At 42.3% G+C, this 22778-nt stretch overlaps 1 protein-coding gene across 1 annotated transcript; it reads left to right on the plus strand.

The window, feature by feature from the left end:
* Positions 1-4485: 4485 nt before the first annotated feature.
* Positions 4486-17586, plus strand: DDX47 (DEAD-box helicase 47). The gene is made up of 12 exons (XM_090272867.1): positions 4486-4606; positions 5158-5251; positions 9363-9551; positions 9826-9897; positions 10826-10944; positions 11547-11618; positions 11744-11860; positions 12426-12572; positions 13095-13232; positions 14822-14892; positions 15594-15723; positions 17063-17586. Exons 1-12 carry the CDS (start codon positions 4523-4525, stop codon positions 17192-17194), a joined length of 1365 nt encoding a protein of 454 aa, XP_090128993.1. The 5' UTR covers positions 4486-4522; the 3' UTR covers positions 17195-17586.
* The last annotated feature ends 5192 nt before the right edge of the window (positions 17587-22778 follow it).

The raw sequence follows: 22778 nt of genomic DNA on the forward strand, positions 1-22778 counted from the left end.
CTTTCTCATATGTCTCTCCTACTAGCTTTTCTTTCGCCTCCATTCCTAAACTTCAGGTGTTCCCTGAGCCTCAGACCCAGGCTGCTTTCCCTCTCACCTCCTTCCTATATAGTCCTTCAGTGAGTCCTTCAGGGAGTCCTTCATGTTCATCTCTGGTATTTGACCAGTCCTGGGCTGGAGGTTGGTATGGATGAAACCAGTGCTTAAAGGATTCTCTTAGGCAAATTTGAATTTGTTAGGGTATTAGATGAGAGGAACACAAAGGTGAAGATCATTGACCGAGTAAAGCAGGGCGCAGGGCACATGTACAAAACAGAAAGTCCTAGCTGTGTTCCTCCTACCCCATTCCCCTCATTGGAGTGCTCACTTTGATATCAGCCAGATGTGGTCTTGCTCTTATCTGGATGTCTAAGAGCAATCTGCTTGTGTCTCTCATACGGACTTATGACACAATACCTTTTATTACAGATGTTTGTGCCTCCCCCAAGGCTCTTAAGGACAGAAACAATATCTCAGTTATCATTGAGCCTCCCCATGGTGTCTCTCCAGCTTCTGCCACAGGAGATGCTCCGTAAGCACTGACTGAATGAACAAATGAACACACACTCTTATTCTCATGGATACTCTGGCATTGCTTCCTGGCACATTTGAAGCTAAACGCATGCGCCTTCTCCTCTGTAAAACTGGCCCAGTTTCACAACCCTTCTGCTTCTATCAAGGCAGTGCCGGTATCCCAGTTGCTGACCTTGAAATTTCATTGTTATCTCCAAGTCTTTCCCTTTCTTATTTCTCTGACAGAGCTTTGCCAAGGTATATCCTTCCAGTTCAATGTCTCTCCCAAGCAGTTTGATCCATTCCACAGCCCATCAAAGCTTTTATTCCCTAACATCTGCAACAATCATCAAGCTGGTTTTTCTGATTCCAGTTTCTTTCCGCTCAAATTCATGCTGCACTCCAAACCGTAAGTCATGGATTTTCTCATATTCCAATCGCATGGAATGTAAAAACCTTACGTAAAACTGGACTCTGAATTTGTGTACACACCCAGAGTGGGACTGAGTTCCTGTGGCGTTTGTGATATTTTAACAGTGTATTATAATGGATGATATTATGAGGGCTCACATGAACTTAATTCTGTGGTTTTAGTGAAAAAACAATGATGTAGTTTAGGGAGTTTACAAAAAAAAAAAAAAAAAAAGGCGAGTCAGGAAGAAAAGGACCAAGGGTGGAGGTGCGGGGAGGAAGGTGCAAAGCAGAGGGAGAGCAGCTGGAAAAGGCCCAATCAGACCCCCACCAGGTGGGTATCCTCCAGGAAATGGCTGGCCTAGTGACTCTGAGTGACCTGGACAAGAAAATAAGACCACTACACACTCTTCACAGGACCTCTACTGGGGAGAAACCGAAGCAGAGAGAAAAGGTCTATGTACATTTAACCTGATGTCTCACCTCCACAGGCACTTACATGTCTTTTCTTCACTAGAACATACATATTTGTAACAGATTATAATTCACAAAGATAAAATTATGGTTAAAGATAATTTTCTGAGTGATAAAATTTGCATTGGTTCCTTCCTGATGAATATAGAGCACTTTGTTATAAGCAAACGTTCTCCCAAACAGACTAGAGGGTATTTAATTTCTAGGAGGATTTTGAGCAGAAGCTGAGTAATAACTGATTCTTGTTTGTTGCCTCCACAGAACTCTTGTCTCTGAGTTTTGGTCCAGGAGTCACCACTATCCTAAGATGCTCACACCCGACAGCAGCCCGGTGTCACTAGCCTGTTGAAGGCTTCACCAAGGTCCTCATGCTCTTCCCTAATTAAACCAGGTGTGGTAGTGACAGTGTTTAGCACCCACCATAACTTTTTTCTAGATTGTATTTATTTATTTATTTTTCATTTATTTAGAGAGGGAAGGGAGGGAGAAAGAGGGAGAGAAACATCAATTGTGGTTGCCTCTCGCACGTCCCCATTCGGGGAACTGGCCCACAACACAGGCATGTGCACTGACTGGGAATTGAACCTGCGACCCTTTGGTTTGCAGGCCAGCACTCAATCCACTGAGCCACACCAGCCAGGGCCACTATAATTTTACAGGCCCACAAAAGAGGTTTTTGTTTCTTTTAAAACCAAAAGAAAAAATAAACGTTTAAGTAAAAAAATACTTCATTTATGATATTAATATATTTGTCTTTATACTAATGCAGCTATAAACTGTGATGTGTGTGTGTGTGTGTGTGTGTGTGTGTGTGTGTGTAGGAAAGGGTGCATGAAAGCAGAAAACCTTTTAGCGTTAGGTGGGGTCAGTCACTTTAACCTTTCATTTTGAAGCCTGTGTATTGTTTCAGGCTTCCTGTCCCATCATCACCATCATTTTGAGGGCTTATTAGGATTTCCTCTTTAACCTTCCTCATTGTTCTGGAAGCACAGGATATGACAGGATTCAGTTACTAGAATGGAACCTCTATTATTTTCATGACCAGAGTGTATATGTCTAAATTACTCCAAACCTGGTAGGAATAGTCAAAAGCAGACAATCCTCTTAGTTGATGCAGACGTTCCTCTTTGGAACCCCCCTGCATTCACCCTGTTCATCTGACTTGAACTCTGTCACCCAGGCACACAGTGTTGGTTGAGGTGCAACCCTTGCCGGTGCACTGGACCAAGGAAGGGAGTGATGCTGCTGCTCTCGTCATTGCACACCCCAGCGGCAAGGGCACCAGAGGAAGTGTTAAATATAGCTGATATCTGACTTATCCAAGAACAAATGGAAAAGATTTTTGCTTGGCTAAAACAGACAGAGTTTTATAGTATAATAGCAGTTGAGTGATTTAAATCAGTTACCCTTTGGAGCAGCACCAGATTCACAGAAATCTTATGTGTGATCTTTTTTTTCTTTCCTGTAATACATTTTAACAAAATGTGGGTAACTTTAGACCTTATGTTACATACAATTTTATAGCCCTTCCAGTTATTTCCACCTGGTCCCCTTCTTGGGCCTCTTAGCTCTGCTTCCCTCACTCCCCAGTCATGTCTTTCACCTTCTCTCAGCACTTTTCATTTCCTATTCTACTCTCCTGGATGAAATCAGAGAGTGAGCCTAAGGGAAGTAAAATAAATACTTTAGCTGCTTCTCTGTTTTTACAGAAAAAAGAAATTTGTGTGGCAGAAGAATTCTGAGTGTGGCTGTTCAAGAGAAAAGTGCAGGGTCTGATCTGAGCCTACCTCTCTGACCTCGCCCTGCCTGGTTTTGTTGTAGACACCACTTGATTCCTAAATCAGAGGCTTTTTTCACTCTGGTGATGCGAAGGTCCTCAGGCACATTGAGTTGAGTCCAGATGAGTTGACAATTCTTGGCTCAAGGCCCATTATCATTGCAAGTCCCCTCTCTTGCTTTGTGTATGTATTATCTTTTATCTCCAGTTCCCAACTTTATTCCAATTCCTCTCTCCCTCCACAGGCAACTAAAATGTCTAAAGTGTATTTTTCTGTTTGTATGTGTTCCAGCAGAAAGTGGTATTTTGTGAGCATATATTTTCTTTTTTTTTTTTTGTGAACATGTATTTTAAATGTACATAATATATTTTATACTTTTCTCACTTAACATTAGCTTTTTGAGATATAGCCATATTGTTATGGACACGTTTATTCACACTGTGTACACATTTTAATATCCACACTCCCAGTGATGGACATCATTTTTTCCCCACTGCCCACCCCCAGAATACCGCTGCAATGAATACCATGGGCCATGTGAGACTCTACATGCTGGGCCACAGGAGTGTGCTTGCTGAGCACAGAGCATGCAATATACTTAATTTGCCTCAGTGATGGTGATCCAGAACAGCCTCACCTGACACACTCTCTCAGGGTCTTTGTACTTACTGTTCCCTCAGTCTGAAATAATGGTCCCTGGGCTCTTGAAGAGATTTCCTTCCGCTAAGCAGTGAGGTCTCAGCTCAAATATCACTGCCTCGGAGAGGCCTTCTGCAATCTTGCGGTATCCCTCCAAAACTACCTCCCCTAGGTTACTCTATCATTTTTATTTCTATTTGTCATAGTACTCTTCATAATCATGATCACTTATTTACTTACTATCTGTCTTCTCCACGAGGGTAGGGGACGCTGTCCTTTCACTAAGCATCTAACGTAACTCAAGCATATGATAGGCACTCAACAAATATTTGTGTAAATTAATAAAATGATAAATAGTTCTGTGATATACACCTGTTTAAAACTCTATGGTTGGAAAAGTGAGAAACATAATGGGTGGGGACCCGAAGGGCATATTGGAAGGATCACCAGCCCCTTCTGCCGTCGGCTCAATTCCACCAGCCCACACGCTTACATCCATCCCTCACTTTTTCACTAGGTTTCCGCAAAGCCCCACCCTCGTGGTCGGCTGGTGCAAAGCTCCGCAGGCCCGCGGGGGGGCGCCCCAAACACGCCGTCTAGGGAGAACTCTAACTACATTGACCAGCATCCCGCGCGCCGCCGACCCGCTTCCGGAGCCGCCGGTCGACATGGCGGCACCCGAGGAGCACGGTACCCCGGCAGAAGGGCCGCAGCCGGCGGTGGAGGAGGATACTAAAACATTTAAAGACCTGGTGAGGGTGGATGACACCGGTTTCTCTTTGTACTGCTGGCCCCAGGTGCTGGCAGAGACCTTAGCTCCTTGCTGGTGGTGTATAAAAGCTGGGGCCTAGCTCTCCATGTTGATTTGGTGACGTTTGGATCTGTCCCGGAGGCAGTACACGCGACGAATGGGCTTATTTATTTATTTTTTTAATATCTTGGGCTTTGGAGTAAGGTGAACCAGGTTTGAAATCTGACCCAGTCTCTCACTGGAGGCAAGTTGTTACCCCTCCGTGCCTCACTTTCCACATCAGTCAATTGGAGAAATACCTCGTAGAACGATGAGGATTGAATGCACTACGTGTAAGGAACTTGGCCTTGTCCCTGGTGAATAGAAAGCGTTGTCTTTACTGTCTCAGCACTCAGGAAGATGCCGACTGAGCAGGCGCGCCTTAGGTACCTTTTGCATCAAAGTGTAAGGGATGCTTGCACGTGTCGCCAGCAGGGTGGTTCTGAGTGGCATTTAAATAGGAGGGAGGCGACTGTGTGTTCTTTGCTAAAATGTGTTCCTCTGAATTCAAAGGGCGTGACAGATGTGTTGTGTGAAGCTTGTGACCAGTTGGGATGGACAAAGCCCACCAAAATCCAGATTGAAGCTATTCCTTTGGCCTTACAAGGTAGGTTGAAGTTAAAATATATGGCCTGGTACAGAGTCATTATGAAGTTCTACTCAAATATTTACCACTTTTGCGAGCTATTGCTTGCATACTTAAAGCGAAATTAAAATATGGTCACTAAGGATACGAAGTTGGTGGCTTACTGGCTTTGAAAAAGTTCTCCAGTTTCACCGAGCTCACTTGCTTTAAGGGGACTTAGTGTCTGCAGCAGATGCTGACTTTAAGGAAGCACTGGATTTAAATGTATTAACCAGAAACTTGTTGGAAATTATGAAAAGTAAGCACAGATTTACCTAAGAGTGCCTGGAATCTGTGTTAGTACTAGAGGTGTTGAGAACTTTTGCTGTTAGTTAAACAGGCTTATCAGATTTGCGGAAGAGTGGCTGATGACTAGTGGGACTGAAACCCACAGGATGAACTTTAATAAGAGTAGAGGTGAAGTCCTCTTAGATTCCCAGAGCTCAACTTGACAGGATTAGGGTGGGTGGCAAAAGAGACCCTGAAGTGTTCATTGAAATTCAGTAAGATCCTCAAAGAAAGTGAATGTAATCTTAGGTACATTACCGTAAGAGAAGGGTGACATTTCTGGGGTTTCTTATCCCTTTGAGAATCAAATAAAAATTAAAGAATTTCTCCCCAGAAAAAGAGTGTATAAATACATCTACAGGTTAAGAACTGCACTAACTAGATCTAGAGAGAGACTAGTACTTTGCACTGTTTAGAAGACACTTAGAATACTCTGCTTAGTTCTGGGGATCAGTTTTTAGGGACCAGCTGAGTGGCAATGAATGTGGCACAGTAACAAGGCTAGCCACAAATAGTTAAAGGAACTGAGTGCATGTGGTCTGGAGAAGAGTAAAGTTAAGGGGTGGGATGTGATCATTGGCTTTAATGATTTGAAGAGCTGTTGTGTGGAAAAACAGTTAGACTTATTCTATGAAACTCCATTTGCTCATTCCATAAATAGTTACTGAGTATGTGATACAAGTGTAGGCCCTGGCTGGTTTGGCTCAGTGGATTGAGCGTCGGCCTGCGAGCTAAGTGTCGCTGGTTCGATCTTCCAGTCAGGGCACATCAGAGAAGGAAAACTCTTGACTCCAAAAAACCTCCGCTGCCTTGCGGCATACCTCTTCAGGGGAAAGGCTAAGGGAGTAAACCCCGACAGAAAATCCGGAGCCGGAGTCCCTAAGGCGGTTTGACGTTGTAGTCAACACCGGCAACTCCTGCGGCGCACCTGAACCCAAGCTGTATCGACTCCGTCTTTCCCTTGGACCCTTCAGCTGCGAAGAGAGGGGGGGTCTGCTGCATGGGCAACAGCAGACCCTCCATATTACCCTGCCCAGGCTCTGTAGCTTCAGCTTCACTGGAGAGGACACTCCAGCGTCATCGCAAGATGTCGATTCAACACGGGAGGAGACAGATACCATGTCACTCCCGAGTCGGACTGCACAGCCATTCTCAGCGGTGCAGATAGACTCTTAAGAAGCTACACCATCGTCTCTCGAGACGGACGGCTGCCGACGACGATACAAGTATAAAGCAACAAGAGTTAAGATTCTGCCTTCTTCAAGAGACGATTGTAAATTTATGACAGGGTGAACAGGGACATAAGAAAGTTAATTCAAAGTGCACTGAGGAGTAGGATAGATTACTTGTAATTGAAATAGATTAGAGAACATTTGTTTCATTTTTTTTGGCTGGGGAGTTTGGAAAGACATTTGAGTCAAACCTGGAAGACTGAATAGGATTTAGTTATTTAGATAGGATGGGAGGGGAGGACTTTTTAGCCCTAGGGAACAATGTGAGAAAAAGCCAAGATGACTGGAGAACAGGGGCATGTGTGGAGACCTGCAAGTGCTTAACAGAGAGTGGTGGGAAAGATCATAAGGGATTGGGGCCAGATCATGAAGGCGTTGAATGGTCTTTGTTTCATAGTGGAGCAGCTTTGGAGATTATTTTTTAGCAGAATGAAATCCTTAGAGTAGTATATTTGTGTAGTTGAGAGACAAGAGGCTGGAATCGGAGAGATCAATTAGGAGGCCATTGCAATAAGTTTGGAAATAAATAATGGGTAGGGTATTGGTAGTGAGAATGAAAAAGAGAAGATGATGGAAAAAGAATCATCATAATTTTACAACCAGTTTGTTGCAATGGAAGGCAAGGTGTGGGGAAGTCTTAGATTATTGCAAGGTTTCTAGCCTGTGTGTTTAGGATGTATCAGTGTACCATTTGTATACAAAGCAAACACAAAGAGGAAAAATGATTTCAGGAAAAGTGAATTCAGTTGGAAATTTTCAGGTATCAGAGAGGTTGAGATGACTAAGGCACAGTTGGGATATAGGGATTAGAGCTTGATTAAGAGGCTAGAACTGGATATAGACATCATGTTCAAAGAGGTCGTATCTGAAACCGAAAATGGGTGGGGTTCTGGATGAGGCCAAGAGGTGATAGAAGAGCCATGGAGGCTCAGCAGAGGGCTGAAAATCATGAGTACAGTTTCACACAAATTAGGTCAGGGAGAGTGTTTCAGGGATGGGTGGTAAACACTTCAACTTGTTTAGGGGAGCTAGGAGGTTAAGGATGGTATAAAGGCCATTAGTGGGGAGGAAGCCTCAGCAGTCAGCAGTGCCAGCGTGGCTTTCAAATAACGGAAAGAAGGGCCGCTACATGCTGACATTTCCCTATGGCACAGGTGGGAAGAGGGAATCAGAATTAGGTGGCGGTCAAAGGTTTGTATGTGATGCAGAGAAAATAGGAGTTAATGAAAGAGTACTGGGAACTGAGCAATGTGATTGACATAATCACTCAATGAGTAGCTTATAAACGCTTCATTTGAATTTACAGAGTCTGGCCCTAAGCAAATGATTCAAATAGTCTAATAAAGTTTTTCCCTTTTCTTGTATAAAATTTACTTTAAAATTGTAGTTTGAGTTTCTACAGTTACTGAGCCCCGTGTACATTCGTTGTTATAACAATCATGGAAGGTCGGAATGATTATTTTATTGGTGAAATTGAGGCTCGCAGGGTTAAGAACCTAGGCTGGAGTCACGTAACTAATTATTGCTGGAGCTAGAATTTGAATATCGAACATCTGTGGAGATCATTGCTCAGTGGGAAGCATTCCCATTGGGCATTGTTCTAGTGGTTTTGGCTTGGGAGGTGGTTTCCAAATCTGTAGTAAGGGCTTCCCGTGGGAACCTATTCTTAAGGAATTACTTAGGACATGCTTCCCTCAGAAGGAGAAGTGACCTGGGCTGTTAAGGTCCTTGATGTCTGTCTCTCTGTGCCGTCAGGCCTACTTTATCTTCCTTACTATTAACAGTGGTCATGACATTTCTCGCTTTGAATCCTTCAAGTCCTCATATAGGAAGACATCAAAACTCTTTAGTGTGGCTCATGAGTTTGCATTCTAGGCTCATTCTTCTCCCCTTTTCCCTAAGACTTATGTGTTCCAGCCACTTTGCACATTTCACTCTTTCTATGCATACTGTGTCTTTCTAAGTGGGGTCCCCAACACCCAGGCCATGGACCAGTACCGGTCAGTGGCCTGTTAGGAACTGGGCCGCACAGCACGTGAGCTGCAGGTGAGCTCGCATTAATTGCCGCCTGAGCTTTGCCTCCTGTCTCCCCCCTTCCCCCCGCCCTATTCGGTGGAAAAATTGTCTTCCATGAAACCAGTCCCTGGTGCCAAATGGTCCGGGACCGCCGTTATAAAGCTTTCCTCCTCATCATACATCATATGGGAAGATCCTTCCTTTCCTTCTGTGTTTACTTCTAGATTGACTTTATCCATCACCTCTTACAGCCTTTCCTGACTCCTTAGGTCAGTAAATTACACTTTCCTTTGTGTTCTCAGTGTGTTTTGCAGGAGCTTATGATGAAGCCCTTATCATGTTGTTATGTATTTGTGTATCTCATCTATGGATTTTGAACTAATCTAGAACAGAGACTGTATCTTCTGACTATTCAACCTTCTGCTGCCCTCAAATCCTTAAATACTTACTCAGTGTCTACTTTGTGCTCAGCATCGTGTTATTGTAGAAAATGTGGAAAAATGCAGGGTCAATTTCCTTGCTATTAGATACTTTCCTTTTTCTTTTTCCTTCCCTAGGTCGTGATATCATTGGGCTGGCAGAAACGGGCTCTGGAAAAACCGGGGCCTTCGCTTTGCCCATTCTGAATGCGCTGCTGGACACACCCCAGCGTTTATTTGCTTTAGTTCTCACTCCCACCCGCGAGCTGGCTTTTCAGATTTCTGAGCAATTTGAAGCCCTGGGGTCTTCTATTGGAGTGCAGAGCGGTAAGTGTCTACGAGGAAAGGGGTCTCGGGGTTTCTTCACTAGTTGAAAATGAACGTGAAAGGAGAATGGAAAGAAGTATAATTAATATAAGTTTATTAATCGAAAAGCTGATTTGGTACTTTAGCTTTGGGGAAAGTTATAAATTTAAGGGAAGAATATATTTAAGTTGAAATATAGCATTGGCTTTAAGAGATGGTCTGTGAACTCTGGAAAAAATGAAGGATCTCTTTTTCTTTTTTCTTTTTCTTTTTTTTAATTTTAAATTTTCTGTAGCTGTGATTGTAGGTGGAATTGATTCAATGTCCCAATCTCTGGCCCTGGCAAAAAAACCACATATAATAATAGGTGAGTAATTGTCAAAGGTAAAAGACACTAGCAATGATGAATTACAGAAAATCTACCGGTGTTGGGTTTAACTTACTTGTGTGGAAATGTCAGCGGTGAATGTGGACCTAGGTTCTTGAGTTTGGCTAAGAAAGAATTCAGAGCCAAGAACTCTAGCACAAGAGTAAATTTATTTAGCCAGCCAAGCAAAAGTATTGAAAAGGAAGAATCGAGCTGCCCCAGGGTGTCGGCAAGGGCTCCTTTTAACCAGGAGGGGCTAGCCACTGCCTCCTTTCTTTAAGCTGGCCTGTTGGGGCCTGTCTGGTCACTGTCTCCTATCTTTGTATGGGAGGTGTACGAGGCTATTCTCTGGCCCCTTGTTCCTCCTCTAAAGGGGTCTAAATTGCATGACTAACAGTATTCTAGGGGAAGAAAGGTCACCCTGGGGGCAAGGTCCTAGCCTGTAAGAGATGTTTCTCTAGTTTTGCCCCTTGCTTGGTACCCAGGACTTTCCGCCCCGGTCACATTCTGTACATTGCTGTTCTGTTCATGCCTAACTGCCTACTCTATCAGAAAGACTTTGAAGAACAGTTTTTTTTAAAAAGATTTTATTTATTTATTTTTAGAGAAAGGGGAAGGGAGAGAGAAAGGAAGAGAAAAGAAACATCAGTATGAGAGAGAAACATCCATTGGTTCCCAACTGGGGACTGAACCCGCAACCCAGGCATGTGCCCTGACCAGGAATCGAACTGGTGACCCTTCGCTTTGCAGGATGACGGCAAACCCACTGAACCACACTGGTCAGGGCCGTAGAACAGATTTTGTAATCCTCTTTAGTTTTTTAATTTCTGAAATTGAGGGGAAGAGGAGGAGTGGCTTGGCAACTTTCCTCCTTTCTTTTTGCCCTTGTTCTTGACCATTGGTCTTTCTCCTCAACCTTTCTTGGTAGCAACTCCTGGTCGGCTGATTGACCACTTGGAAAATACAAAAGGTTTCAACTTAAGAGCTCTCAAATACTTGGTCATGGATGAAGCAGACAGAATATTGAATATGGATTTTGAGACAGAGGTGAGCTCTCAATTTGCTTCCTCCTTTTAGAGCATTTCAAGTTCCCTCTTTCAAAATGTGGTTCATTTCACCCTGCTTTATGTGGAGTGCTGCATCATTATCAGCTAATTTAAATGTCTCTGCTGTCTTTTTCATTCTTGGGGTTCTCCCCATTGTTAGTGCCTCAGCATCCTCTTTAGAATATAGTCCTCTGATTTCAGAGATGAGGACTATCAAAACCAGGTTTTCTTTTCCATTTCATTTGGTTTAGACCTCTTCCATATACCTTGAAATATCTGTTTTTTGTTTTTTTTTTTTTGATGATCTCATCATAGTTTATTTAGTTGAATAATACCCATTCTTGACTTTTTTTTTTTAGATTAGTTATAATCTAATTTAAATTGTTCCTTTTCGCTGAATGACATTTTGTTGATAGCTTCTGGTATGGTATCAAATGGTAAACATTTCATAAATTATTGCTGGATTGAATTGGATTTTTAAGTCCCCAAACCCGCACAGTGCTGTACTGAGTTTGCTGCTCTGTTCTCTGTCTCCTTCAGAAGGAGTAATTGCAGGCGTCCAGTTGAATGTTCTGTTGATGTCCTGTCCTCTGTGTGCCTTAGGTTGACAAGATTCTCAAAGTGATTCCCCGAGATCGGAAAACATTCCTCTTCTCTGCTACCATGACCAAGAAGGTGAAATTTTCTAGGGCTTGTTATTCTTTATAAGAATTGATAAATGCAAACAATGATAATAATAGTAAAAATAGAAAGAGCATTTGGAAATCTCTACTATTTCAGGTTTTTTTTTTTTTCTTTAGGTGCAAAAACTTCAGCGAGCAGCATTGAAAAATCCTGTGAAATGTGCTGTTTCTTCTAAATACCAGACAGTTGAGAAATTACAGCAATATTACATTTTTATTCCCTCTAAATTCAAGGTAAAGTGTTTTCTTTGACCATTTCTGCCTCTCCCTCTCTTTCCTTACCAAAGCATCTGAAAATGTGTCAACTCTTGATTAGCTAAGTGCTGTGCTACAGATTAGAGTTCTTTCTGTTTGCTTTAGAAAGCATGCTGTGATTATATTTATCACTGGTAGAGTCAACCGTTCCAGGAATTCACAACATACTAAATAAACCACAGCAATGAAATCATGATATAATTTCTGCCTAACCCCATCCTTGAGGTAGGTTTTGTTTTATGTGCTTATCGTGTGGCCTTTTTGTAGTCAACAGGCCCTTGTGCTGTGCCTTGATGTGAAGACTTTTCCTGGTTGCTGAGTACAGGTCACTTTGTGCTTGGCTTCAGGCTGTGTGTGAAGTTCGTGGTTCACAGAGATAATAATGCTGGCTAAGGAGGGCAAAGCTGGTGGCTAGGGGTCTGTACAATTGAGAAGCGGCTCTAAACATAGTCTTTTATGTAATTTACCTCAATATATGCCCAGGACTCCCAACACTTTCTTACAGGTTCAGTTACATATATATTGTTTTGGGTTTGTAACTTAGGATACCTACCTGGTTTATATTCTAAATGAATTGGCTGGAAACTCCTTTATGATATTCTGCAGCACCTGTAACAATACTCAGAGAACAGCCTTGCTACTCCGAAATCTTGGATTCACTGCGATCCCCCTCCATGGACAGATGAGTCAGGTAAAGATTCCTTGGTGTCATCGATGGTGAACTGGTGGCATGAGAAAGATAGACCTTATAGCAAGAGATTTGTACCTTAACAACACATGACATTAACGCATCTTCCCATGAATGTTTGATTTTGTGTGCTTTGAAGTGTTGCTCTGGATGTTTGCTTCCTCCTTTTAGGATAGCGAGAGGCTCAGATCAGAATATTCCGTAGGTAGCTGTCTGGTATGGAAGCTATTGAGTTGATTTAGTTAGTGGTAATAGTGATTCTCTGGTCTCTAAGGATTTTTAATACATTATTTCCCAATTGTCTATCATGTTAAACAATTCTTATTTCACGTTAGTATTTTCTAGCCTTAGTCTTAAATATTTTTTTGTTGCTTCCGTGTTTCCTCTTGACTTGTGAATCCAATCTAGACTTAGGGGGAAATATAGTTTAAAAAAGTTCTGTCTGGTTGATATGTCTAGTTGATATGTTGATAACCAAGAGTCTTTAGGTTATTTTCATTTCTTTTTTTTTCTTCATCACTTCAGAGCAAGCGTTTAGGATCCCTCAATAAGTTTAAGGCAAAGGCTCGTTCCATTCTCCTAGCGACTGATGTCGCAAGCCGAGGTTTGGACATACCGCATGTGGATGTGGTTGTCAACTTTGACATTCCTACCCATTCCAAGGTGAGTCCTGTTGCTGATCAGACTTTCTAGTCCCGAAGTGTATTTTCTTTTTTAATTGGGGTATAATTCACATAAAACATTATATTTCAGTTGTACAACATCAAGGTTTGATATTTGTATGTATTACAAAATGATTACTACAATAAGTCAAGTTAATACCCATCACCACACATAATAACAGATTTTTTGTGTGTGTGAGATAAGAACTTTTAAGATCTACTCTCAGCAATTTTCCAGTACGCAGTGCAGCATTATTAACTATAGTCACCATGCTGTGCATTACATTCAGTGACTTTGTATTGTGTAACTGGAAATTTGTACCTTTTAATCCCCTTACCCATCTCTCTCCCCTGCCCTCCACCCAGTCTCTGGCAGCCACTAAGTGTGTTCTCTGTATCCGTGAACTCAGGTTTGTGTTTTTGTTTTAGATTTCATGTAATAGGTTAACACGTTGCGTACGGGTGGCGAGAATTCTTGTCACTTCTAAAAGGCATTTACTTTCCCCAGTACGCAGCGTGTTAAGGTCACATGGCGTTTGTTTTTCTCTAACTTATTGCACTTAGCACAGTGCCCTCAGGATTCATTCATGTTATCACTAATGACAAGGTTTAATGCTTTTTCTTTTTAATGGCTGAGTACTATTCCATTGTATGCAGAGTATATTTCTTGGTGAAATGTTTTCTGTTTTTCCTTACTTACAATATCTTTTCAATATTTATTTTTCATTTTTTATTTTTGGTCCATGATTAATTAATGTCAAAACCTGGGAAAGCTCCTGATTTATTCACTTACCATCTTGCACATGCCTGCAGATACAATATGAACATGTGAATGAAGGTAGTTAGAGAGAGGTATTAGGTGCTCACAGTCAGAGAACAGAAGCAACGTGTGCTGATCTTTCTCAGTCTCACTTCTTTAGAAATGACACCTTGTGGTTCTTAGTGTTTCTTATGGTTTCTCAGCCTTGACACTTCACATTTGGGGCCAGTGAATTCTTTGTTGTGGGGGCTGTCCTTCATGCTGTAGGATGCTTGGCAGTATCCCTGGCCTCCAACCACAGGGGACATTGTGACAAACAGATATGTTTTCAGCCTTTTCCAAATATCCCCTGCAGAGGACAAAATCACCGCTGGTTGAGAACAACTGGTATCTCTTTGCTGTGTATTTAACTGCTGCATACAAGGTGCTGTCTGTCTCGTTTGATTTTCACAATAACTGCGAATTTGGGAGTGTCTTCCTGTCCCTCTTTTATAGATAAGAACCAAGTGTCAGAGAGATTATGTGACTTACAGATAGTTGTATAGCTGGTAGGTTGTAAAACCAGATCTGTGACCCAGGTCTGCCTCTAGATCTAGTGCTTTTTTTCTCTACACCATGTTAATATGCTTTGTGACCATGTAGATACGCTTTGTAGTTTGTCTTTCTGTAAAAGAAAGGAAAAGGCCTGGCTGGTGTGGCTCCGTTGGTTGGAGCGGTGTCGTGTACACTGGAAGGTTGTGGGTTCAGTCCCCAGGTGGGGCGTGTGTGGGAGGCAACTAATTGGTTTTGTTTATATTTCATGTAACTCAAATTTACCCTTTTTGTTTCAGGATTACATCCATCGAGTAGGTCGAACAGCTCGAGCTGGGCGCTCTGGAAAGGCTATTACCTTTGTCACACAGTAAGTGAATCGACTTCAGGGGCAGAGTAGTGTAGAGCAAAGAGCAGAACTTTGGAGCAGACTGACTTGGAACCTCATCTACCAGTTACTGTAATAGTTACTTAACCTCACTTAATCCCATTTTCATCATTTGTAAAATGGAAATAATACCTACCTTTGGAAAAGTCTGAAAGCATATCTGTTTGTCGCCTTGTCCCCTGTGGTTGGAGGCCAGGGATACTGCCGAGCGTCCTGCAGCACGAAGGACAGCCGCCACAACAAAGACCTCACTGGCCCCAGATGCTAATAGTGCAGGCTTTTAATGAGGACTGGAGGTGGAGATGTACACGGTCTAGTACAGTATTTGGCATACAGAAGGAGAAAACAAAACCCTTTTATTTCTTTGACTGTTAGAGCCAGAGAGCAATGACCTTCCCCTCAGCTCAAAGAATTTCTATAACTATTTCTGATACTGTTTTTAAAGGAACAAATTTTATGTACCCAGTGCTTTTCTGGGAGTAACGACTATGTTGGGTGATTTTCCAAAGGGGTCCTACGCACACAAGACTGCATTTAGTCAGTGTTCCAAAAAGGAGCAGTAGAGTCAGTATTGTTATAACCCAGTGGCTCCTGTTGCGTTGTATCGTGTATGATATAGTTTTGGGATGGGCCGGCATCTGCAAGGTCAGTCCACCAAAGCCATGCCGATTCTCCTTCCTCAGGTATGACGTGGAACTCTTCCAGCGCATAGAACACCTCATTGGGAAGAAACTGCCTGTCTTTCCAACAGAGGATGACGAGGTTATGATGCTGACAGAACGTGTGACTGAAGCCCAAAGGTTTGCCCGAATGGTATGCGACTTACTTGTTACCAGCTTCTTTGCAACTGGTATTAAATGTGTCTAGACACTGTACTGTATTAATCCTCATAAGAAACTGTGGGACTGGGTAATATTTTATTCCAAATGTAAGATGAGCTTGCTAAATCTTAGCGATGGTAGGTCCATCATTAGACCATACACCTAAATGGTTGAATCCAGGTTCAGACTCGGTCTGAGCACAGCGACCACATCCTGAGTCACTGTTCATGTTTCACACGTGGCAGGAAAATCTTTGGACTTGAGATCAGAAGGCCCAGCTGTGAGCTTGGACAATGTGCCTGATTTTTCAGAAGCAGTTCCTGTCTCGATTTAGGGAATAATACTTAGGTTGAATACCTTACATGGTTTTATGAGTGCCAGATAAGCTAATATAAACTACACAGTTACTGACAATAACAGTAGCAGTGGAAGTGAGAAGATTCTAAAGGAGAATCCTCGATAGTGTTATCCGCTCCCTGGAGTTCTAGTCTGAGGAGTAGAGAAACTTCGCCCGTGGGATGGGTGCCTTCTGAGTAGCTTAAGTGTGGACTTGTTTTTGTTTTTCTTCCAGCATGGAGTTTTTGTTTACATATGCATGGGGGGGGGCGGGATTCAGAAAATACAGAAAGGATTCAGACAGTAAGTGAAACATATAAGGTACCCCCTGCAAAGAACCATTGGTAACCTTTGGCTATTTTTCTTTAGCCATAATTAGACTTTATCTAATTGCATATGATTAACGTTTTTCGATTTCAACAAATACAGATCCATGGGATCATTTCTTCATGGCTATAAGGAATTCTGTTATGAATATGTAACATGGTTGACATTGATGTGTATTTATGCTTTTACTTATTCTTTTTGTCTTGTAACTAGCACTGGGTTGAACATCCTAAGTACACACAGCTTTGCACGCTTGTCTTGTTTCCTTAGAATAATTCTTAGAAATAGAGCTTTGGGGTAAGGAGTAGACACAGTGAACACTTGAATTCCCGTGGAATGCGCGGTGCCCCGAGGAAAGCTGTAGGAGTTTACACTGTCAGCGACAGTGCATGTCAGCGCTCTCTCATTTTGACCGATACCGGGTATTACCGTTCTCTTAATCTTTGCTAGTCTGCCACGTGAAAATAGTATCTTATTGTTTTAACTTTCATGTATTTGATTACTAATAAGGTTAACATTTTTGCGTATTGGGATTTCGGTCTTATTCCCTTGCTAATGTGAGGTTTTAGGAAGTTACTCAGTGTTTGCTATTAAGGAGGGGAGACCATAAGCTGTTAACCATCAGTGACAGGAATTCATTTTCAATCCTATCGTCTGCTTTTCTGCAGGAGCTAAGGGAGCACGGAGAAAAGAAGAAACGTCCACGGGAGGATGCCGGGGACAACGATGATGCGGAGGGTGCCCTGGGTGTCAGGAACAAGGTGGCTGGGGGGAAAATGAAGAAACGGAAAGGCCGTTAATCTCTTTTATAAAGACTTGATTTCTGCTTTCTGCTTCGTAAAAAGGGGATTGAAGAAGAGAAAGAAACCTCCAACACAGTTCTTCAGACCAAAATCTGTCAGAATTATGTCCAGAATCTGCTCAGCTAATTCAGTACTTACTCCCCTGTCTGTGTGTTGCAGTGTCAGTGCCGCAGAACACTTTTTACAGTGCTGATGCCACGGTTGTTTCTGTTCTCGCTCATGGCATGAGTAGGATGTGTTCTTCTGTCACTTCACACAGACCTTGCCAGGCTGATGAAGCACATGACCTGTAGTTGTAAAGAAGCTCCTGCATTTATAAAATGGTGGTACTTAAGCAATTTCAGCTTGTGTTTTGTTAAACCTAATGTGAAATAATAAATTTAAATATTATTTAAAAAAATTTTAAACTTATTGAAGACTTTTGTAGGGTAAAGGGCTTTGTGTGTGTGTGTGTGTGTGTGTGTGTGTGTATGAGATCTTGTTCACAGGTAAGAAACTAACAGTGGCAGTTACCTGGCAGATTCATTGGTTGTCCTTAATTTAAGTTAAACGTTATTTATGAATTTAAAAATTAATCAAAAAGAAACAAGATGATGGATGGTTTTGAAAGGAAGCGCCACTTAAAAGGAGGTTGGTTGTGTTTTTCTTGGGGATGAAGCAAACTCCATAAGCAAGACTAAAGTGTTCCTTAGATCCCTAAAGAGATTCACATCTTTGGTATCTTGGATTAAGCAGATCGTTGGAAAGGCTGGTTTCTTATATAGAGTCTTATCCTCAGGTGACTAGATTAAAATCAGAAAGCATCATAAATACAGGGGAATTCCAAGACCCAATTTCATCCACTTGTCGTTGGTGCCCATTGAACACTATTTCCTTTCTTTTGGCCTCATCAGTTCGTTGATTAAATTCAGGAGATGTAAAGCTGGGGCATCAGCTCCTGGGGAGGAAGCAGACATAGGCGCTGTCGGGGCTGCGTGGGGCAGGGAAGAGGTGATAGAAATCAGAAATGACTTGGAGCTTCGAGTCGTGAACAGTCGTGTGCTCTCAGGGCTTTTACACATGTAAGATGTCTAATCATTTTTGTTGAATGTAGCAATTTTATTAGAAGAGAGTGGAGTGGCAGAACCAGGACGAAGCAATTCCAATAGTTTAAGAATGAGTTTTGGCAGAAGAGAAACTTACCATATTCATCTTAATGGAAAGTGAATGTTTCAAAATTGTGTTCTTAGAGTCAAAGTGTCTGGTGAGAAGGAAAAAGTAGATGTCTGTAAAATTCTCTGGTAGTCAGGTGTGAACTGTTGATACAGGAAGGTCTTTTGTAGATATAGGTGGTAGGGTGCTTTCTACCACAAATATGTCCTAAGATGGATGTCTATGGATAAGGCATTTAAAGTTCATTGGAATCTAAGTCATGGCTTATTTTGTTTAGTTTGCCTCAGATTTCATTGCTGCTGATGGTACATTTATATGGAGGATAAGTTAGAGGAGTTGGGAGCCAATAAAAGAGGAAAGGAGAAAAAAGGGGAGAAAAAAAGAGAACCAGATAGTAGAGTGGGACCATATTTGTGGCTGTTTGTTATGAGTTTTGTCTACCACTGGAGGCTGATTCTCCATTAAATGTATTTTCCTAATAGGAATCTCTGGGATGGCTTAGGATAATGGCAACTCTCTCAGCCAGTGCCTAAAAACAGACAGATGGTTGCTGTTTCAGCTTGTGGGTGACTGCAGAGCCAAGGTGAACTTGAATCGGGGTATGGGTGGTGGATAAGGAGGTGAGATTGGAATTATCCTGAAGGAGTCTGAACTTACTAATAATAGGCAGGGGCCTCTACTTAGGGTCTGTGGACCACTGAGGTATATGCGTATTTCTGGGGATACTAAAAAGGTTAAAAACTACCACTAAAACTTAGCTGTTGCTTCTAAAGTATTGGGTTGGCCAAGAAGTTCATTTGGTTTCTTTCTGTAAGATGGCTGTAGTAGTGCTTAGTTTCTTGAACTTCCTTTGAAACAATTTTGTTAGATTGTGTTGTGACAGCTGTTATATTAGTGCACATTTTTTAAAAACTTATAAAAATAGGTGAATTTTTTGTAGCCATTTTAATATTGAGGATGGAAGAAAATACGCAACATTTTCAGCATATCGTGCTTTATTATTTCAAGAAAGGTAAAAATGCAACTGAAATACAAAATAAAGAGTTGGGCAGTATAAGGCGAAAGTACTCTGATCAAACATGTCAAAAGAGGGTTGCGAAGTTTTGTGCTGGAGGTTTCTCTGGATGATGCTGCATGGTTGAGTAAACCAGTTGAAGTTGATGGCAATCAAATCGAGACATTAACTGAACACAATCGGTGGTATACCACATGGGGGATAGCTGACATACTCAAAATATCAAAGTCAATAAAGTTATTAATCAGAATGAAAAATGTGTCGTTTATTTTACGGAAACGAGCCATAGGGCCTTTTTGGCCAACCCAATTTATACTTAATTATGCTTTGCAAGGATGGGAAGATGGAACACTAAGGGAAGAAATGTGGATGGCGTGTCTTCAGGCATATTAATGGTCCAGACCATAAATTAGAGTCCCAAATAGAACAAGTAAAAATGTCATTGTGAAGAGCAAGAGTCACAGAAATAAGTGGGATGCATTAGTAAGTGACAATATGGCCGTGGGTTTTTGCTGTTACTCAGGGCTATGATCTCTTGTCTTGTAAGAAGGTGGCTAAGTCTTCCTGCTGAATCCTTTATTGAGGTGTGTAGTAGTTTCCTGGGGCTGCTGTAGCAAAATACCACAAACTGGGTGGCTGGAAAGAACAGAAACATACTGCCTCACAGTTCTGGAGGCTAACAGTCTGAGGTCAAGGTATGGCAGGGCCATGTGAGAGAAGAATCCTCCTCCTGGTGTCTAGTGGTTGCTGGCAATTGGCATTCTTGGCTTGTGGCAACTTAAGTCCAGTCTCTGCCTTCATTGTCACATAACCCCCTTTGTGTGTCTGTGTCCTCACCTGGCCTTATAAGGAGACCAGTCCTTGGGTTTGGGGCACATCCTGACCCAGTATGACCTCATCTTAACTAATGACAGTTGAGCCCTGATCAACATGGTTTGGTTTGAACTGCACGGGTCCACATATACTTGAATTTTTTTCAATAAATTAACATTTGGACCTTCATATCCCTGGGTTTCATGGTTGGGAATCTGTCGATGTGGAGGGTCACCCATATGCATTGTTCCACACCATTTTATGTAAGGGATTTGAGCATCTGCAGATTTAGGTAGCCGCAGGGGGTCCTGGAATCAATTTTGCATCAATGCTGAGGGATGACTCCAGTTAATTTTGAGGGGAGTCAAGGATTATACACAACTGCATGGGGCAGTGGAGGGGGTGTTGCACCACTAACTTCTGTGTTCAAGGATCAACTATACATCTGCAAAGACATGGGTAGACATGAGTTTTTGGGGTACACTGTTCAACCCATTACAAACTGTCTTTCTGAACTTCTGTGTTCTTTGGGGTTTAAGATTGCATTGTGGAATAGAAGTGGTAGAGTTGATTAGAAAGAAAGTGGAGCCCTGGCTGGTGTGGCTCAGTGGATTGAGCACTGGCCTGCGAACCAAAATCTCACTGGTTCGATTCCCAGTGAGGGCACATGCCTGGATTCTGGGCCAGGTCCCCAATTGGGAGCATGTGAGAGGCAACCAATCGATGTATCTCTTGCACATAGATGTTTTTCTTCCACTACTTCTCCCTCCCCTTCCCCTCTCTAAAAATAAATGAATAAAATCTTATTTTTTAAAAAAGTGGAGTTGGAGATATATCCTCAGAAATGGTGAGATGGGGAGTTGAAAATTACTTTTAAATGAAAAGTAAATTGTCTTTGCAGTCAAGGTACCAAAGGCTCTAGTTTAGGAATGGGGAAGAAGGTCTCTCTGGCCTTTGTTCTGTTCCTTGCTTGGTATAACTCCTTAGTTCTCTTTTCCTGATTTAAGAAGCAGCTTCAAACAACTGACCTCTCCCCATTGCCCAATTGCAAACAAACACACCTGACCTTGCACACTTAATAAAGGGTGTATCTAAATAGTCATGTAATGCTGGCTGAGAGAAAAAACTATTTCTCATCTGAATCATAAAGCCATTTTATGTAGTATTCATTGGGTCATGGCTTCGTGATACCTGCTAGCCTGGTTTTACCTCTTGCACAGAGCTAAAGGAAGATGAGGAAAACACCTCTACCTTAGGAAGGGGTCCTTGGGTCCCAGCGATAGGGCTGCAGCCGGATAGGCTATTCAGGCTTAGAGCAGGCCCAGAATTCCAGGCACTCTGGAATTTAAGGGCACTGAGGGGATTCTAGTGGTTGCCAGAAGGGGTCTATACTCACGGAATCATGCATGATTCTTGCTCGGTCCCTAAACAATGGAAGAAATATCCAAGAACTTGGCTGACTCTATAAAGACATCCAGCTTATGGCCAGTGATTTTAAGGTAGCTTCTCACCTGCAGATGTCAAAGAAGTCTAAATCAGATCATCTAAATCCAGATACTCTCTCTTCCCTCAGGTCCCTCAAAGGCCTGGGAAATGGGACCAGAAAGAACCATAGGCTGTGGTTTTGGTTACAGAAAGTGAAGGCATCCAGGTAAAGGCAGGTAACAAAATAACAGCAAGAAAGTATGTTCCAAAGACTTGAGTACAGAATTATGGAATATACAAGAAGTTTTAATCCGCATAGTTCTTCAGGTGAAATCCAGCCTTAGGGCAGATAATAAGTCAGGGTGTGAGTCACCCTTCTTTGGCTGGAATGACAAGAGACTCAGATCCTGGCACCGGAGATTCAAGGGTTACCCACACCCACATTCCTTTTCATGCCTCACCTGCCCCAGGTATGCAGTAAAACTCCAGCTAAAAATAACTAGAAACTTGAACTCTGGGAAATAGCACTGAACAGTCTCACCTAGAGTAAAGGGCTGATTTGTGCCGAATGGAGAGAGCAGGAAGAAAATGGGCTCATTAGAGACCATGTAATCTCTATGTTGTAGGCCCTGATGTTTGCTCATAGAGAAGTTTTGTTTTCTGTTCAGAGCCATCCAGCCACCTAATACCTTCAGAAAAGTCTTGCCCTTCATTAACCTGATTGCCATCTAGGGCTGGAAGAAACCGGAGGGATGGGGGAATGCCACAAAGTGTGGGGCAGGTGTTGGTCGAGACCTTTTCACCCTTCCTATGTAATCTTGTGAGAGTTACTGAACCTCGAGTTTTCTCATTTGCTACTATGGAAATTAAGATCATGTATCCTGTCTGACTCAGCATCTGGAACCTAGTTTTATTTTGTTTTTAAATTCTGTTCCTTCCCTCCCTACCAGTGTTTGCTGTATCCTAGCCACTGTGCCAGGTACTAGGAAGACCGTGCAGGAGAAAGTCAGATGCTGTCTTTGCTGAACTGTCTTAGCTGAACTCAGTCTCAGCACTGTATTGTGACTGTGCTTTGCCTGGAGGGCAGGGACCATGGCTCCTTCATGGACGTAACTTTGTGATCTTGTAGTGCCCAACACACAGTGAGTGTTCAGTATCTGTCATTTTAAAAACATA

This window comes from Furipterus horrens, unplaced genomic scaffold (genome assembly GCF_987537825.1).
Source record: "Furipterus horrens unplaced genomic scaffold, mFurHor1.1.pri manual_scaffold_4, whole genome shotgun sequence".
Lineage (NCBI taxonomy): Eukaryota > Metazoa > Chordata > Mammalia > Chiroptera > Furipteridae > Furipterus > Furipterus horrens.